The sequence below is a fragment of the Onychomys torridus genome, chromosome 15 (genome assembly GCF_903995425.1).
Source record: "Onychomys torridus chromosome 15, mOncTor1.1, whole genome shotgun sequence".
Lineage (NCBI taxonomy): Eukaryota > Metazoa > Chordata > Mammalia > Rodentia > Cricetidae > Onychomys > Onychomys torridus.
In genome coordinates, this window is record NC_050457.1 from 27,277,765 (window position 1) to 27,297,059 (window position 19,295).

The window sequence follows — 19,295 nt, forward strand, 5'->3', positions numbered from 1 at the left end:
CTCTGTTTATACTCTAAAAATTCACTGAGCTGCACACCAAGATGTTCATTTTTCTGTATGAATATTATATCACAATGAAAAGTTTAGTGAAAAAAGCAATTTGTATAAATAGGTTTTCATGGACTATAAAATTCAACTATTGTGCAAAAAAGTTGGACAATAATTCTGGATATAATTATCTGGCAACACAAAAAAATGATAAATAATCCTTAAGATGTTCAATGAATGTCTACATTAAATTATTTTTTAATTTTCTGTATTATCTGTGCAAGTGTGTGCACATGGGGTGGACTGTAGAGAAAGGTCAGAGGACAACTCTGAGGAGCTGAATTCTCTCCTTCCACAATGGTTCTAAAGACTCAACTCAAGGGATCAGGTTTAAGAGGCAAGCCTTTTTACCTGGTGAGCCATGTTACTGGCCCGTTTACATGAATGATTAGTGTTTACAAATTCCAATGAAAAACTGGCCTCTGAAGAGTCAGCTCAGTGGTAACGCACTTGAACTCAAGCAAGCAGGATCTTCAGGATCCTGGCACTCACACAAAAGCAAGGTGTGGTGGTCTGCATCTGGGGCACCGGGAATGGAGACAAGCAGATCCCTGGAGTGAGCCAGCGAAGCCAGTCTATAGGAGGAGCTTCAGCATCAGTGACAGGCTGCTTCAATAAATAAGGTGGAAAGCAAAAGAGGAGGACACCCAATGTGGACCTATTCCACATTTGCTAAAGATATGTACTTCCAATTTTAAAGTAAATAACTACCCAACTTCTAAACATTCATCACAAAACAATGTTTATCTGACAATCAAAACAACTATCACTATCTTTGACAAACGTACTAGTGACTGCAGTTTTATACACTTCAACGCCAAACTGCAAGTATATCCTACTTGAATAGGACCAGCTAGCATAACTGCACTACGGAGTGGAAAACCTGCCAATCAAGTTTATCAGTATCACTGCAAAGCCAGACGAGGCTCCTCCAAGGCTCCTCCACTCCCGCACTTACGAAAACTAGGGAAAAGTTTTTGTCTGGCAACAACTTTGCAAAAGGAATTAGTTTGTGACATATTGACTCTATCTTAACACAAATAGAAAACCTTTTTATTCCCTTTGACCTTTAAACCCCAAAACACATTTTCTCAAGCAGGAAGGAAGATGGGTTTATCAAGCCAACCCTGAAAGAGAGAGAGGGTAGACTCTTCAAGATGCATCTTGCCAAGTGTCAGTTAGTAACTGCCAGTGTTACTACCCAAACACTAGTTTCAACCATACAGATGGCATTTCCCTGGAATGAAGAATAGCCTGTGATGTATTTCTTCAGATACTCTACTATACTAAAGTTAGTTTACAAGAGTTCAATGGCAGAGTATTTCACTGACTGGCTTCCAACCCTTTCAGGACACAGCCCTCCTCTGAACACTCCTCAATTACTAAATGTTAAGTACTTAAGAGACAGCTGAAAGCAACTTGAATCGCTAAAAAAAGATGGTGCAAATTTTAATGTCACAGTTAAATAAAACCTTATGCAGTATTCTCATCAAAAATACAGTGCTTGAATCTCAGCATGATGAAGTTAACCTGTACAAACTCTGACTATATGTCGTTCTACAAGATAAACTACCTCATAAAATGTCAACTTCATGAAGTATTTTTTTAAGGTGAGGGAGGGGCCTGTTCTAGACTGAGATAAATAAGTATCATGTGGTCTTGAAGACACACCAGACAAAGTGGGAAGAGGGGGAGGGGGACTGCATTATTAGAACAAATGAATTCTCTTTTGTTGCTTGTTCTTTGGTTTGGTTTGGTTTTCCAAGATAGGGTTTCCTGTACACAGGGAGCCCTGGCTGTCCTGGAACTCACGTTGTAGACCAGGCTGGCCCTGAACTCAAGCCATCCACCTGCTTCTGCCTCTAGAAAGCTGGGATTAAAAGGCGTGCACCACCATGCCCAACTAGAACAAATGAAATTTTAATAACCAACTGTGCCAACAAATCAATGAATACAAGTGATGGGAATATTGATGGGCATTAAAGGTATTATTTTAACTTTTCTGGATGCATGAACTATTTCAAAAAAATTAATTTTAAATATCCAAATGCATAAGACATCAATATGGCTGTGGTTCCAACACTTAGAAGAATTTTTCTATATGCATCACTATGAAAGCCGAATTCTTTTACCAAACTTCCCTTTTCCTTCAAATGATTTTAGCATGAAGAACAAAATACTGGGATCTTTTTCTTAAAGTTTATGAATTCGAGAATGTTAAGAACGGCAAAACCATTACGATTTTCTGATTACGAGTTCCTGATTGCATAAGGAGATTTACCACTTCAAGTACACTACTTGAGAAGCGATCTCGACATAAAAATGCCAATTAAGAACTGGATTTTAAACACATATACGCAGTAACGATACTTCTGCACTGACTTATACTTTGAGAAAGGTTTGAGCCAGTGTGACCTCCTAGGAGGAAAATTCAGGCTGCTGCCAAAAAGAGGTATTGACGTGATCGTTGAAGATCGTAGATACGGGCTCGGTTAGAAAAACCAAAAAGATGGTCAATGTCTGATCGCCCCGGAGAACAAAAATAGCCTTGATTTATTTCATGCTGTCACCGGCATCAGCACTAGCAAGCACCCTGACACTTAAGACCTAGAGGTCTGGGCCGCTGCAGCCGTTCTCCGCGATTTCTCCCGTAGCAAAAACGTTACGAGCATTTGCCATGAGGGCTGCTGCGGGCCCACCTGCGGCCATCTTAAGTTCGGGGGCAGGGGGGTGCGGGGGAGGAAGACCCAAAGGGCTGGGGGCACCCAAGTCGAAGCCCGGACATCAACCACAGTCCCGGAGGCTCGAAATGGGCCACCCCTCCTAAGTCCTTCGCAGGCTCTGCGCCGAGAGGTGAATCTACAAAATCCCAACGCGGAGAGCCGGGCAACGGGCCGGGTGCCCTCATCAAACATGGCCGCCTAGGTAGAGCCCGCGGTCACGTGACGCCCGCGCTTCTCTTTCTCCCCCCCCTCCCCTCCCCGTCCCCCAGGCCTCCGCGCCCGAGGTCTCGATGGCGGCGCGCCCCTCCCCCCCGCCCCCCTCCCTCCCGCCCGGGCTCCAGCACTCACTCTGGGGGGTAGAGCCGCAGCTCCTCGATATCTCCTAGGAAGGAAAAGAGCGTCCGCATCTGCTCGCTGGTCACCGCCGACGAGAGGTTCGTCACCTGAATCACCGCCGTGGGGAAGAGGCCGAAGCCTAAGCCCAAACCGAAGCCGCCGCCGCTGTTCATCCCGGCCCCGCTGCCGCTCGCTGCCTTCCCGCTCCCCCAACGTCCACGACGCGTCAGCGACGGAGCCTGGGAAGCGAGGGCGCGCGGCCGCGAGCGCGCTCCCGCGGGCTAATTCGCCGCGGCGCCGGGCGCCTCTAGCCGCCCGTCGCGCAACTCGCCTGCTCTGGGGGCGGCTGCGCGCGCGCGCCGGCCGGAAGTGTCGCCCTGGCAACGCGGCGGCTCCCGCGGGTCCCGGCGGCCTCTGCCTCCGGGGCCTGGTCGCGGCGGCTGTTGCTAAGCTTCCCTGGGTCTTCAGAGATGCGGCGGAGGTTGTGTCCCCCCCCAAACTCCATCACCTGTGCTTCTGTCGTCCGGCTCTTTCTGGTCAGCTCCGAAAACGGAGGAGGAATCAGGAGGCCAGGGCAGCAGAGGGGAAAGAGCAATATCGTCTGGACAGTATAAAGTATAGCTTTACTGATACAGGCTGCTGCCCCGCTTACCCTGGCTTGCACCCTGATTGTGAGAGTTCCTGGACATTTCCACACCAAGTGTGGAGGTGCCGAGTGAATTACATGAGTAAATGAACGTCTCTGCGGTCATTGTTTATAACATGCAGCAGACTCACTAGCAGGCCTTAATATTTATACTGTTAGACAAAGTCACTTGCGGTCCACAGACGGTTCACACAGAACTTGCACCTTAATATGGCACAGTAGTATTCAACCAGAGCAGCTATATCCAAAGTGCACGGTTCTAGAGCCCATTCCTGTGGGCCCAAATATCAAAACATATACTATTATTAAGGCTTCGTTGCCCTTTTCACATTAACATTTGTACTGATGGTCTAGGAGCAATAGAAGGCTGAGAGTGTAGTTAGGTTGGTAAATGTTCACCTTGTGTACTTGAAAGCCCAGTGTTGATTCCATAACCCTGAAACTGCCATGAACCTGTGATGTCAGCACTGGGGAGGTGGAGGCAGGATGATCAGAAATTCAAGGTCATCCATGACTACAAAGCAAGTTAAGGCTAGACTGGGTGGGCTACATGAGATTCTGCCAATAAATGCATAGATGGATGGGTGGATGGATGGATGTAATGGTTAAAGGGCTGACACCTGATCAGGAAGCAAGGCAGTGTTTCTAAACTCTGAGGTCTGTATTTTATATTCTGCACCTCTATCCACTCACACGACATTGCTTGTAAATTTAAAGTAAGTTCCTTGTAAAGGAATGCAACATTGATTTTTATGAAATGCATCAACTACTGGCCTTGAATTCATAGAGATCCACCTCTCCCAAGTCCCTGGGATTAAAGGTGTGTGCCACTGTGGACCTGGCCACATAATTTTTTTTTAATTATAAATATAAAACAAAGATGGGGTTGGGGATTTAGCTCAGTGATAGAGCACTTGCCTAGCAAGCACAAGGCCCTGGGTTTGACCCTCAGCTCAAAAACAAAAACAAAGAAAAGCAAGAACTTCTGTACAGGTAAAGCAGTTGTCTCCAGCAAAACACACTGTATTATTGTTGGAGATTTCAAATGAAATACAAGGTTTACTGGACTTGTATATTCCACCTTGAACTTGCAGTTTGCCAATATTTAAACTCACTGAAACTTGTTTTCTGACTCAGCACACATCATGAAGAATGCTCTTTGTGGACTTGAAAAGAATGTGTCTTCTGCAGTCAGAGTGTTAGGCCACTATCCCAGTTTGCCTTTTCCTTGCTGTGACAAACACCATGACCTGAAGCAGCTTGGAGAGGAAGGGGTTACGTGACTTAAACACGTCTGGATCACAGTCCATCACTGAAGCAACTCAGAGCCGGGGGTCAAGCAGGAGTATGGTGATGTTTATTTGTAGGTTAATAAAGTTGCCTTGGGGTCAGAGCAAGCCAGAGCAGAAGCTGGGTGGTGGTGGTGCACGCCTTTCATCCCAGCACTTGGGAGGCAGAGCTCGGCAGATCTCTGTGTGTTCAAGGATACAGCCAGCATGGAGACACACGCCTTTAATCTCAATACCAACCATAGAAGACCTGGAGGTCTGTACAGACAGGCAGTGACGAGGAGGTCATGTGGTTGGGTTTACAACCAATGAGAAGGCAGAACAGAAAGTCTATAAAAAGGAAAAAATCACACAGCGAGTAGCTCTCTTGCGGAGAGGAAAGACAGCAGCAGCAGTGAAGGGTAAGGTTTTCAGCTCTCAGCTATTGCTCTGACCTCTTGGTTATTAACTCTGTATTTGGCTCTGTGTTTCTTATTTAACAAGACGGTTATATCTACACAGGAGCAGACAGGAACCATGGGAACTCTGGCTTGTTCCCAGGCTCATGGTTCAGCTACCTTTCTTACACATCCCAAGCCCACCTGCCCAGGGATGGTACTGCCCATAGTGGACTGAGCCCTCCCTTATCAATCAGCAATAAAGAAAATGCCCACAAATATGCCCATAGTTTCAGTCTGGTTGAAGTAATTCCCTTAATTAAGGCTCCCTCTTCCCAGGTGTATCATATTGAGAACCCAAATTAGCCCTCCGGTCACTTAGGTTAGGTCAAGCTGGTTGATAATGTTGCTCAAGACTTGTTTCCTTGTGGGGGATGCTCAATAGGACCCTAAAGACACTGCCCTTGCTGTTAAAGCATGGTGGTATGTAACCACGTGTACTGGAGCTTCTGAAGAAACTGTGCATTACACTAGGAGTGCCCCAGTAAGTAAAAGCCCGCCAGAATGGGGGGGAGGGGGATCTCTAGCACCCTTTGTTGACAGTGTTTAATATTGCACCACCATTCATTCATTTTCAGTACTGAAAATCAAGGGTAAATTTGGGAAAGCAACTAAATTTGTCTCCTTTACAGTATGTGACCATTAATGCCTCTCTGCAGTTGTTTAAAATTCTTATGTTGGGTGCTGGAGAGATGGCTTAGCAGTTAAGGGTATGCACTGCTCTTTCAGAAGACCTGAGTTAGATACCCAGCCCCCATGTCAAGAGGCTCATAACCTCCTGTAACTCCAGCTGTGGGGGGCGGGGGGGGGGTCCAACCCCTCTGGTCTCCATGGGCCTTGTTCACACACGCACACACATACGTGCACTTAAGAAAATAATAAAAATAAATCTTTAAAAAATTCTTATTTTAATGAATTAGCTTGCTTCTTGGATTTGCCCCTCTGTTTGCATAGTCTGGTAGAGAAATCAAGTGAGAAAATGAACACACCTCAAAGCTGACATGTGTGCAATCAGTCATTGCCCATGGATGCCCATGGAGTCACTGAGAAGCCAAGTGGCTTTCAAGTCTGCCCCAAGGGTAACTGTTTGTAAGGTTTGCCTGCATGCATGGCTGTAACATATGCACGCCTGGTGTCCACAGAGGCCAGAGTTGCATTCAATCCCCAGCACAACAATCACCATAATTAAAAACAAGCCAATAACCAAGTGCTTTGTTGTTCCTGCTGCTGTGACAGAATACTCTTGACAAATAAACTGAAAGGAAGGGAGGGAGGGAGAAAGGAAGGAAGGACTGACTTATTTCGGCTCATTGTTACAGATTACAGTCCATGATCATGGGGAATCACACCAGTAGATGTGTGAGCAGCTGATCTCCTTATACTTGCCATCCAGAAGCAGAGAGAGATGAGTTCCTGTGCTCACTTTCTCCTCCTTATACAGTCCAGGCTCCCAGCCCAGGGAATGCTGCCACCCACAGTAGATATGTCTTCCCAAGGAGTTAACCTAGCCAGGGGACTCCTCCACACCCATGCTCAGAGGTCTGTGTCCCGGATCATTCCATATCTCATAAACTGAAATTAGTCATCACACAGAGGACACATACTTTTAAAACATTTTAGTTTAATTCAGGTGTATGTATTGTTTATCCAAAAAGCAAAGGAGCAAAAAAAAAAAAAAACAAAAACATAATTTTAAAAAGTATAGGAATTAAGAATACTGGGAGTCACCTCTCCCCAAGTGCTTGGGATTGAACTCAGGAACTCTCTCATGTTAAGCTAGTGCTCTACCACTGAGCCGCACCCAAAAAATGATTTTTAATTTATAAGAAGGACCTTAACTATATGATGTGACTTCCTTAAAAACCTGTTTTTGCTGTTATAGGGAAAATGAGTTGATGGTGGGTATATCAATCACAACCCAAGGCAGTAACCATGCCCAGGAGTAGGTACCCAACACTAAAAGGATTCTGTGGCTTTGTGTGTGTGCTTTTTTGCATTATTGTTTGTTTTGTTTTTTGTTTTTTACCTGAGTGGGGGGGGGGAAGCATGAAGTTGAGTGAGCAGGGAAGTAGGGAGGAGTAGAATATGATCAAAATATTATTGTGTGAAAATTTTTATTATCAAGTAAAAGCCAAGCTTCTTATATATACATACATTGCCTTAGGCAAAACACATGAGAGCTTTGGTGAGGGATTCTCTGTATCAAGTGAGGTGAGTCTTGCAGGTTCCTGAGTAGGTCCTTTTCTCTGCCTATCTGTGTGTATTTGTTTTGTATTGCTTTCTTAAATGTTTTACTGTTATTTTACATGTGTTTAGGTGTCTTGCCTGCATGTATGTTTGTGCACCACATGTATGCCCCATCCCTCCCGCAAGGGGGTGGGGTGTCAGAGTGGTGGAGAAGAGGCCATTGCATCTCTTGGAACTGGAGTTACAGATGTTTGTGAGCTGCCATGGGAGTTTCAGTTCTGGAAACTGAACATTTCTCCTCTGCAAGAGCAGCCCTTGCTCTTTACCACCCAGCATCTCTCTAATCCTGTTTTACTTTGAGGTGGAATCTTGGTGTTTAACACAGTTTCCAAACTCTAGACCCTCTGCTTCAGCCTACTCAGTACTGGGACTCAGTGCTGGAACTTAGTACTGAGACTCAGTACTGGGACTCTACTGCTAGGACCCAGTGCTGGGGCTCAGCACTGGGACTCCATGCAAGCACTACCACCCTCACTAGTAACTTTGTTTTGAATTATAGAATATGAATTTTAAAAATAATCTGCAAAATAAATTCCATGTGCTCTTTTCCCTTTGTTATTTAAAGAAATAGAAACTAATTCAGAATTAAGTTCCTCTGCCTTTAAAGGTAAGAATATCCATGAAGGAAGCTGGGTGTGGTGGTGCACACATTTAGTCCCAGCACTTGGGAGGCAGAGGCAGGCAGATCTCTGTGAGTTCGAGGCCAGCCTGGTCTACAGAGTGAGTTCCAGGACAGCCAGGGCTGTTACACAGAGAAGCCCTGTCTCGAAAGCAAAATAAAAAGGTAATATATCCTTAGTATTCAGAAAATATGCAGAAGCATGAAACAATTCACTTACTGTCAGTCATTCAGAAGCCCACTAACTGCATGCATACAGCATGTGTCTTGTATAAATATATACATGTTTTTCAAAATGACACTATGCCAGCCCCTAGCTTGGGTTTTATATTTCTTCAATTCTATTTTTCTTGCTTTTTCCATGTTTTGCTAAAGTATATCCTTAAGTGTCTTTCTAAAAGGATTTATGTGACTAAAAGTCCTGAGTCTATATATCCCAAAATGGTCACTGTTGTGGGATATTTGTACACTGTGTGAAAATGTATTTTCTGGGATTGGTGTAATAAAGAGCTGACTGGCAGGAGGTATAGGTGGGACTTTTGAGCAGAGAGAGAAAGGAGGAGGAGGAGGATCAAGGCACATAGGAGAAGCCAGGAGACACTGAGAGGAAACAGGAGGTGCAAGATGGAAGAGAGGAACACCACATGATAGAACATAGATTAATATAAATGGGTTAATTTAAGTTATAAGAGCTAGTTAGGAACAAGCCTAAGCTATAGGCCAAGCTTCCATAATTGATAAGAAGTCTCCATGTTGTTATTTGTGAGCTGGCAGCCCAAAGGAAAATCCATCTACATGTCACCTGGGTAGCAATAGGAAACATGCAAAGGGATTTGTTGTCTAGGACTCAACGTTACTCCAAGGGGCTGCCTCAGCTGGTGAAATACCTGCTGTACCAGTATGAGGTCTCAGTTCATATCTCCAATGCCCATGTAAAAAGCCAGGCTTGGGGGCCAGTGAGACAGCTCAGAAGACAAAAATGCTCTTGCCGCTTGAGCCTGATGAGTTGTGTTCAATCCCCAGAAACCATATGAAAGGGGAAAGCCTACTCCTGGAAGCAATCGTGAGTTCCAGGGCCAGTGAGAAATCCTGTCTCAAAAAATAAGGTGAAGAGTAATTGGAGAGAACACCCAGCTTTGACCTCTAACTTCCACACAGATGTGTATTCTCAACTAACTACATGCTTTACTTTACTAGTTCCTGGTCCTCACGCCTTATATCCCTTTCTCTTTCTGCCCCCACTCCCTGGGATTAAAGGTTGGGTTTCTGGGATTAAAGGCGTGGGTCACCATGCTTAGCTGTTTCTAAAGTGGCCTTGAACTCAGAGATCCGGCTAGCTCTGCCTCCCAAGTGCTGGGATTAAAGGCGTGCACCACCACCGCCCAACTTCTATTATGGCTTACTCTTCCCATTTTCTAGCCACCATTTTTGGCTTTGTTCTAGTGGCTGTCTGTTCTCTGCCCCCAGATGTGTTTATTTCGGGGAACACACAATATTTCAGGGAACACAATGCCCATCACACAGATACACATATGTATATACACATCCACATACTCATGCATGCACTCACACAGATAAAAATATCAGTCAGATATGCATCTGTTTTATCAGTATTTTTTCTTCTCTACGAGTCTTTAAAATTCACTAGAAAAACCAGCTCAAGTCTCTTTTTTTCCTTCCTTTCTCCCTCCTCCCACTTCCTCCTCCTCATTCACCTTCTCTCTCTCTCTCTCTCTCTCTCTCTCTCTCTCTCCCTCCCTCCCTCCCTCCCTTCCTCCCTCCCTTCCTCCCTTCCCTCTTACCCTCTCTCCCTCTCTCGTTTTGGGATGGGAAGAAGGGAAGAAAAGATTTCAAGTACAATTTATTTAATAATTTATTATTCATAGACGATCTCAGGTTTCACATTTCTTCTTGACCCGGTGTAATTAAGTAGGCGGAGCAGCCCCTCAGGAGATAGCCAAGGAGTAAAGCACTTGAATTGCAAGCATGAGGTCCTGATTTAAAATCACCAGAACCTGTGTTTCAAAAGCCAGGCAGGTGTGTGCATGCTTGCAACCCCGGTGCCGTGCAGTTTTGGAGAGAAGAGGATCACTGGACTTAGCTGACAACCTAGCTCCAGGTTTATCAAGAATTTTTTATCTTAAGGGCATGAGGTGGAAAGTGATAAAGCAGGACACCTGATGTCCCCCTCTGGACTGCACACTCATACACACTCACCTGTGTGTGTGTATGAGAATGCCCCCATACACTTAGTCCCTAGCTGACGGGACAGTATAGGAAGGGTTAGGAGATGTGTCCTTGTTGGAGAAGACTTGTCACTGGCAGTGGACTTTGAGGTTTCAAAAGCCCACACCCTTCTCACTTAACATCCCCATCCCCACCTTGAGCTTGTGGATACAGATGTGAGCTCTCAGCTACTGCTCTAGTGGCCTGCCTGCTGCCATGCTTCTCAATCATTGTGATCCTGGACTAACCCTCTGGAACTGTGAGCCTCAAGTTAAATGCTTGCTTTTGTGAGTTGTCATGGTATTTTATCACAGCAATAAAAAAGTAACTAAGTAACATGTATTTGTATGTACATGCATATGTGTTTCAAGAATTTGAATAAGCTTTTATACATACACACACACACACACACACACACACATATATACATTTTAATTAAAATAGAATTACATTTCTTTCCCTCCTCCCTCTTCTCCTAGCCTTTCCCTCCAACTCCTTCATAGCCCTCACTCTCAAGGTGATAACCTCTTTTTTATTAATTTTTTTTTTTGAGATAGTTTCTCTACCCTGTCCTGGCTGTCCTGCAGCTCACTATGTAGACCAGGCTAGCCACTGACTCACAAGAGACCCTCCTGCCACTTCCTCCTGAGTGCTGGGATTAAAGGCTTCACCAACATGCCTGGCTTTTTCTTTGATTATCATTGTTACATATATAGGTATGTATATATATGCATAAATCTATAAGTACTACCTGTTAAATGTGTTTTTGTTGTTTGTATGTATATGGTTTTAGGGCCAACCATTTTGTATTAGATGACCAATAAGGGATTTATCCCCAGTTATAAGTTGCCTATAGTTCTTAGTCAAGGGGTAGAACCCCATGACATTTTCCCCCTTCTGTGTTACCTTATCTATTGATATTATCTTTGTTCTGGTCTAGTTTATGCAGCCATTTCTAGGAGAGACTTTTAACATCAGTCTTCCTGATATTCTAACTCTTACAACCTTTCTTCTCCCCCTTTTGCAATGTTCATTGAGCCATAGATGCAAGAAATATGATGTAGACGCATCCATTGGGGCTTGGTTCCCATGACCTCTGCATTATGGTCAGTTATGATTTTCCCTGATGGTCTCATTTGCTATAATGAGAAGCTTCTCTGAAGTGGGGTGGTAGTTACAATTATCTGTGGGTCTAAGGATAAGATTTAGAGTATACTTAGGAATTATGCTGGTCTAGCAATGTGGCAATAGTAGATCTTTCTAAGATCCATGACCTCACTAGCCCCAGGAAGTTGGCTGTATTTCTAGTACCAGGCTTGAGTTCCCTCCTGTTGAGTGGGCCTTAAGTCCATTTAGACAGCAGCTGGCTACCACAAACACATGAGGGCCACTGTTGCACCTTTATAGATATCTTGCTTTGCTGGTCATTGTTGTGGTTCATAGGTGTCACAGCCGGGTAGGACTATTAATTGCTTCCCTCCCTTGACATCTTGCATAGTCTTTTTCTGGTGCCATGGAAGTTAGACTGATAAAAGGAGGCTTTCTGATTAGATCAGGGTTAACCATTCAAGTCCTGTTTCCTAAGTGTGTGGTATTTGCATCAAATAGGGGCTTACCATCAACCTCTGAAAAGCAACTAAGGGTAACAGCAATAGTCTGTATTGTTTTGGGAGTGACTTGGCCTACCCTGACCAGCCATTCAAAAGGAAGGTTCTCTTGCTTGGTACTGGGGTTTTTAGTCTATGGTTCTTGTATGGAACATTGTCAGACCAAGTGTCATAAATTCATATATATACATATGTATACATAAGTTCATATATATATATATATATATATATATATATATATATATATATATATATAGAGAGAGAGAGAGAGAGAGAGAGAGAGAGAGAGATTGTGTGTGTGTGTATGTGTGTGTGTACATACAGGTGTATTGTAAATAATTTTATAAAATGATTGCTTGAGACTTTATCAGACAACTTTGACATTACTTGTCCCTCCTCCATCCTTCTCCTTCTGCATTGACTGCCCCCCACTTCCTGGTTGGAGCCCCCTCTCCATTTGTCCATTTCCTGCTTCAGTTCTTCTGTACCCTACTATTCCCTTCGCATGGCCCTAACCCCATGTTCCCTTTATATTTCCCTGGTTTTTGTAGTTACTCCTGATTCTATACTCACATCTGAAGATGAAGAACTAGGAATAACAGATGAGAAAGAACACGTGACATTTCTCCTTCTGGGTCTGTATTACATCACTCAACATAGTCTTTTCTAGGTTCAATCAATTACTTGCAAATTTCATGATTTCATTTTTCTTGACCGCTGAATAGTATTCCATAACGTATATGTACCATATTTTCATTATTCGTTCATCTGTTGAAGGACATTTAGGTTGTTTCCATTTCCTGGGTGTTGTGAATAGGGCCACAATTACATTGCTGGGCAGGTTTTATGGAGCAGAAGGTGGAATCCTTTGGGTATATGCCAAGGAGTAGTATAGTGATATTTAGAGTTTTGAGAATTCTCCATACTGATTTCCAGAGTGGCTCCACCACATTTACATCCCCACTATTAGTGAAGGAGGGGTCCCCTTTACCTAGAACCTTGCCAGCATTTGTTGTCACTTGTTTTGTTAATCTTAGCTATTCTGAGGAGGGTAAGATGAAATGTAAAAGTTGTTTAATTTGCATTTCCCTAATTACTCACTAAGAACGAACACTTTTTGAGTATTTCTTTGCCATTTTTATTTCCTCTTTTGAGATCTCTCAGTTTAGATCCCCAGTCTATCGTTTTTAAAGTGGACCTTTTGTTTTCTTGATTTATTTTGGTTGACATTCTTTGTATATTCTGGATATTAACCCTCTGCAGATGTACAGCTAGTAGAGACTTCCCCCTTTCTGTGGGTTTCTTATCCATTAGATTGACTGTTTCCTTAGATGTACAAAGCCTTTGAGGTTGGTTTTTTTTTTTTTAAGATTTATTTATTTATTTATTTATTTATTTATTTATTTATTTATTATGTATACAGCATGTATGACCAGAAGAGGGCACCAGATCTCATTACAGATGGTTGTGAGCCACCATGTGGTTGCTGGGAATTGAACTCAGGACCTCTGGAAGAGCAGTCAGTGCTCTTAACCTCTGAGCCATCTCTCCAGCCCCGCCTTTGGGTTTTTGAGGTCCCATTTGTAATTGTTGGTCTTAATTCTTGGGCCAATGGAGTCCTATTCAGAAAGTCCGTTCTCATACCTATGTCTTATGGAGTTCCTACCTATGTTTTGTTCTAGCAGTTTTAGCACTTCATGTTTCACATAGAGGTCTTTGATCCACTCGAAGCTAACGTTTGTCCAAGGTGATGGATGCAGGTCTGCTTTCATTCTTCTGCATATGGACATGCAGTTTGCACAGTACCATTTGTGGGAGATGCTGTCTTTTCTCCCATGTATTTCTTTCCTTTGGTCAAATATCAGAGGATAAAAGACAATGCAGAGAATAGAGCTGGAGGGGACATACCTCAATATAATAAAGGCTATATATGACAAACTCAGAGCCAACATTATCCTAAATGAAAAGAACTCAAAGCAATCACCCTAATACTGGGAATAAAACAGGGCTGCCCACCATCCACACTCCTTGTCAACATAGTGTTGGAAACACTATGGAACAGTAAGTCAGAGAAGAAAAGTAAAACACAAATAGGAAAAGAAGCCAAATCGTGCCTATTTGAAGATGGTAGGCTGCTACACATAAGAAATCCCAAAAAGCCCACTAGAAAACTTTTTGGGAAAAACTCACCAATCTCAGCAAAGTGGCAGGGTACAAAATCAGTTTCCAAAAATCAGTAACCTTTCTTTTTCTTTTTTAATTATTTAAACTGCTTGCCCATTAGCTCAGGCCTACCATTGTCTATCTCTTACTCTTAGATTTAGCCAATTTCTATTAATCTATACTTTGCCATGTGGCTCCTGGCTTACCAGTACCTTATCTCTTTCTTGTCATGGCAGCAGCTGGCAGTATCTCCCTGCTCCAGCCTTCACTTTCCAGAATTCTCCTCCTCCTTGTCCCACCTACCCTATCCTTCCTGCCTGGCTACTGGCCAATCAGCACTTTATTTATTTTAATCAATCATTGACATACAGAACATCCCACAGCACTTCCCCTTTTCTTTTTTTTCAAAAAGCAAGGTTTTAACTTTTATATAGTAAAATTTCAGATAACAAAACAATTATCAAGCAAGAATTACAGTTACAATATTAAAGAAGATATCCTATCTATCTTATATTTGTGAGTCTAAGGTTTTATATCTAACTTATCTTTTATCATAACTGAGGAAATTATAACTATCTAGTCTTCAACCACATCAAAGACCTCAGAAGGATATAATATTACCTGAGAACCGGGAGAAGGATGCAAGCAACTTTCGGGTCTTGCAGGGTAGACAGAGACAGCTGGCAGCCTGGAGAGTCACCTAATGTTCCTTTGTAAAGTTGGGGCATTTGTCTTCAGCCCATAGGGCTAGAATCTCTCAATCACTTCTCTCAGTGTCCTGTAGAACGTCTGGCAGTTTCCTCTGTGAAGCAGGAACCTGAAGGACCATTTTGTCAAGCAAAGTTCAGTGGTCACCTTTCTATGGGTCCTGCATGTCCAGTCGATCAAGCAGTCCAGGCAAGAACAGTTTCTTGCCCAAATGGCTATTTTTGCCAAGGTGAAGATAAGATGTGAAGTGTCTTCAATGCTCATTCTCCTCTCTGAAGTAAATCGGTGCTGCCAGGAGCAGATATGTCTCACAGTCCAGAAAGTCTAAATTTTAAAAATATTTTAAATGCCTTATTCTGAAGGTCTTTGAAGTATTTGAAGATTACCTATCTATCTGAAATATCTCTATGTATATGTAGAAGACTTAACTAACATGGCTATGAGTATGATTATCATAGATGACTAATTATTAATCTATTTTTAATTATCCATTACAATTTAAAATGAGCTATACAAACATAATACCTTAAACACGAGTAGAAATATACACACAGTATAACAAAATTAACTTTAAGTTTGTATCAATAGACTAAAATCTATACCAATGTAAAACATTTTAAACAAGTTGTTGCTCTTTAGAAGTAAGTTCCTTAATCTACCCTTTTATCCTATTATATCTATGTCATATCCCCTTTTCTTCTTTAGAAAGAGATCACATTTATTTTTTTCTTTTTTTAATTTATTATATTTGTGTTTTAATTTTACACATCAGCCATGGGTTCCCCTGTCCTCCCCTCCCACCCCCCACCCCCACCCCCACCTTCCCCCCAGCCCCTCCCCTCCATTCCCATCTCCTCCAGGACCAAGATTCCCCTGGGGATTCATTTAAACCTGGTGGATTCAGCACAGGAAGGTCCAGTCCCCTCCTTCCAGGCTGAGCAAAGTGACCCTGTGTAAGCCCAAGGTTCCAAACAGCCAGCTCATGCACTAAGGACAGGTCCCAGTCCCCCTGCCTGGGTGCCTCCCAAATAGTTAAAGCTATTCAATTGTCTCACTTATCCAGAGGGCCTGCTTCAGCTGGGGGCTCCACAGCCTTTGGTTCATAATTCATGTGCTTCCATTCATTTGGCTATTTGTCCCTGTGCTTTTCCAATCTTGGTCTCAACAATTCACGCTCTTGCAGTCCCTCCTCTTTCTTGACAATTGGACTCCTGGAGCTCCACCTGGGGCCTGGCTGAGGATCTCTGCATCCACTTCCATCAGTTATTGGATGAAAGTTCCAGACCCACTGTTAGGGTGTTTGGCCATCTGATCATCAGACTAGGTCAGATCAGGCTTTCTCTCGACCATTGCCAGCAGTCTACAGAGGATATATCATTGTGGATTTCTGGGGACCTCTCCAGCACTCTGCCTATTCCTGTTCTCATGTGGTCATCATTTATCATGGTCTGTTATTCCTTGTTCTCCCTTTCTGTTCTTGATCCAGCTGGGATCTCCTGCTCCCCTAAGCTCTCTTTCCCTCGAACCCTGCCCTTCATTACTCCCACTGTCGTCCAGGTTGTTCATGTAGATCTCATCTATTTCTCTGTCATTGGGTGATCCCTGTGTCTTTCCTAGGGTCCCATTTTCTAGGTAGCCCCCCTGGAGTTGTGTAGCAATCTAGTCATCTTTGTTTTACATCTAATATCTTCCTGTGAGTGAGTACATTCTTTACACCAACAACAAACACATTGAGAAAGAGATCATGGACACACTCTCATTTACAATAGCATCTAAGACAATAAAATTTCTTAGAATGAACTAACCAAGAAGGTGACAGACCCCTACAATGAAAACTTCAAATTTCTAAAGAAATTAAGATAAAAAATGAAAAGACACCTGTGTTCATGGGTTGGTGGAATTGATACGGTGAAAATGACAATTTTACCTAAAGCAATGTATGGATTCAATGCAACCTCAACCAAAACACATTCAATATTCTTCACAAAAATAGAAAAAAAATATTCTAAAATTCATATGAGACCAGAAAAGAGCACAGATGCCAGAGCAACCCTGAGCAAAAAGAGTGATACTGGCAGTATTGCTATTCCAGACTTTAAGATCTACTGCAGAGCAATAGTAATACAAACAATATCTTTTTTCTCCCTGGAGCTGAGGACCGAACCCAGGGCCTTGTGCTTGCTCAGCAAGCACTCTACCACTCAGCTAAATCCCCAACCCCTAAAAACAATATCTTACTGGCATAAAAGCAGGCATGAGGATCAGTTAAATAAAATAGAAGACCCAGACACGAGTATTTGAACAAGCTTTTTGTTAAACTGAAGTTTTTCGATTCCATTTTATGATATTTGCCATTTCATTCTTATTGTTTTGTTTTTCGAGTCAGGGTTTCTCTGTGTAGCCCTGGCTATCCTGGAACTCGCTATGTAGACCAGGCTAGTCTCAAACTCACAGAGATCTGCCTGCCTAAAGGCATGTGCCACCACTGCTTGGCTCATTTCTTTTTCTTTTTTTTTCTTTCTTTCTTTCTTTTTTTTTTAATTAATTTATTTATTTTGTATACAGCATGTATGACCAGAAGAGGGCACCAGATCTCATCACAGGTGGTTGTGAGCCTCCATGTGGTTGCTGGGAATTGAACTCAGGACCTCTGGAAGAGCAGTCAGTACTCTTAACCTCTGAGCCATCTCTCCAGCCCTTCTTTTGCTTTGGAGATAGGATCGCTGTATGGAATCCAAGTTGGCGTCAAACTGAAATCTCCCTGGTTACAGTCCTGCCAGGATTACAGGTCTGCACCAAGGACGGCCCTGTGTGATTTCTGTCTTTGTGAGATGTGTAATTGTGTCCCGTTCTGCATTTCTCACCATACCTTCTTTCTTCTGGTTTTGGTCGTGGCCCTAGCCTTTAATGCAGAGCCATCTTTTCAGTTCCACGTCTTCTCTCTTTATTCCACAATTTCACAAAGAATGTCAGCAATCTCATTCAATTTCAAAATGTATTTTTTTCTGCTTTCTGGCTTTCTAACTTGGATTTCCTTTATTCTTTTATCTTATTTCTTTTGTGTTATTCCTGAAACATCCTCCCAGAACAACATATCCATATATTCCATGTCCAAGGCTATCTTATATCCCTTACATTCAATAACTCCTCAAAGGAGTTATTTTTTAATGATTTATTTTATTATTTGTTTTCGTGGATGTCTGTGTGCATGTATGTGCACTTACATGCAGATGTATGTGGAGACCAGAAGGGTATGTTGGATTCCCTAGAGCTGAAGTTATAGGTGGCTGGTGAGCAGCCTACCATGGATGCCAGAAACCCAATTCCATTTCTCTGCAAAAGAAGTAAGTGCTCTTAACCATTGAGCAAGTTCTACAGCCTCCAGTAACTATCATTTTTACTAGATTATAATTTTAAATATTCATGTAAATGAAGTCATACTCTTATACACAGCATTTATATATGGAGGGACAAGGAGATGGCTCCATGGGTAAAAACACTTGTTCAATCCTGATGACCTAAATTTGGCCTCCAGAACCACACAAAGGTGGAAAGGGAAAACTGAATCTATAAGGTTGCTCTCTTACGTACACACATGCCAATGGCATGCGTGTGCCCCTCCCCTCCCCCACAAATAAATTAGTATTTTTTTAATTACTGAAACTTTGATTGTATTGTATAATATCCAGTCTCAATGTTTAAGAACATTGATGACAAGATGTCATATGTAGACATGTTTTTATTTTTCTTGACTAAGTGCCTAGAAGCAATATTCCTGATTCATATGACTAATTAAAAATATCATTATAACTGGGGGTAGAGATCAGTGGTAGAATACCCAGCTAGTGTGTACCAGGCCTTTGCTTCAATCCCAAATAGTGTGGGGGGAGGGGGGTGGAGAGAAGAGAGGAGAAGATGTAGGGAAGGAAAGGTGTTAGATGTGGAAGGTGGAGGTGAAGACGCCCCGTGTCCGTATCTTTCCGATGCTGCTGTTAACAGCATGACTGTGGAGTCCCAGGACTGTTTGTGTATGCAGCTGTGTGAACACTCTTAAGTACTGAGTTTCCAGGTTGCTAGGCAATAGGGCACAGAGCACCCGCTGCTGTTATCAGTGGAGATGTAGCAGATGCAGAATGGCTCCACAAGTACTGTGGCAGCAGATTCCAATCCCCGGTTATAATTACTGCCTACACATATGTAATACAAGCACATATATGTGTATAGAAGCATACACATATGTAAATAA

General features: G+C 42.8%; 1 protein-coding gene across 2 annotated transcripts in view; it reads right to left on the bottom strand.

The window, feature by feature from the left end:
* Positions 1 to 3,397, bottom strand: part of Srek1 (splicing regulatory glutamic acid and lysine rich protein 1) — a 34,386-nt gene extending 30,989 nt beyond the window's left edge. The window contains exon 1 of one of the 2 annotated variants that reach the window (XM_036206744.1): positions 3,120 to 3,397. In XM_036206744.1, the coding sequence (XP_036062637.1) occupies positions 3,120 to 3,280 (161 nt within the window). In that variant the 5' untranslated portion in view covers positions 3,281 to 3,397. The remainder of the gene's footprint in view (positions 1 to 3,119) is intronic. The other variant, XM_036206743.1, reaches the window with a different exon arrangement.
* Positions 3,398 to 19,295: the final 15,898 nt, after the last annotated feature.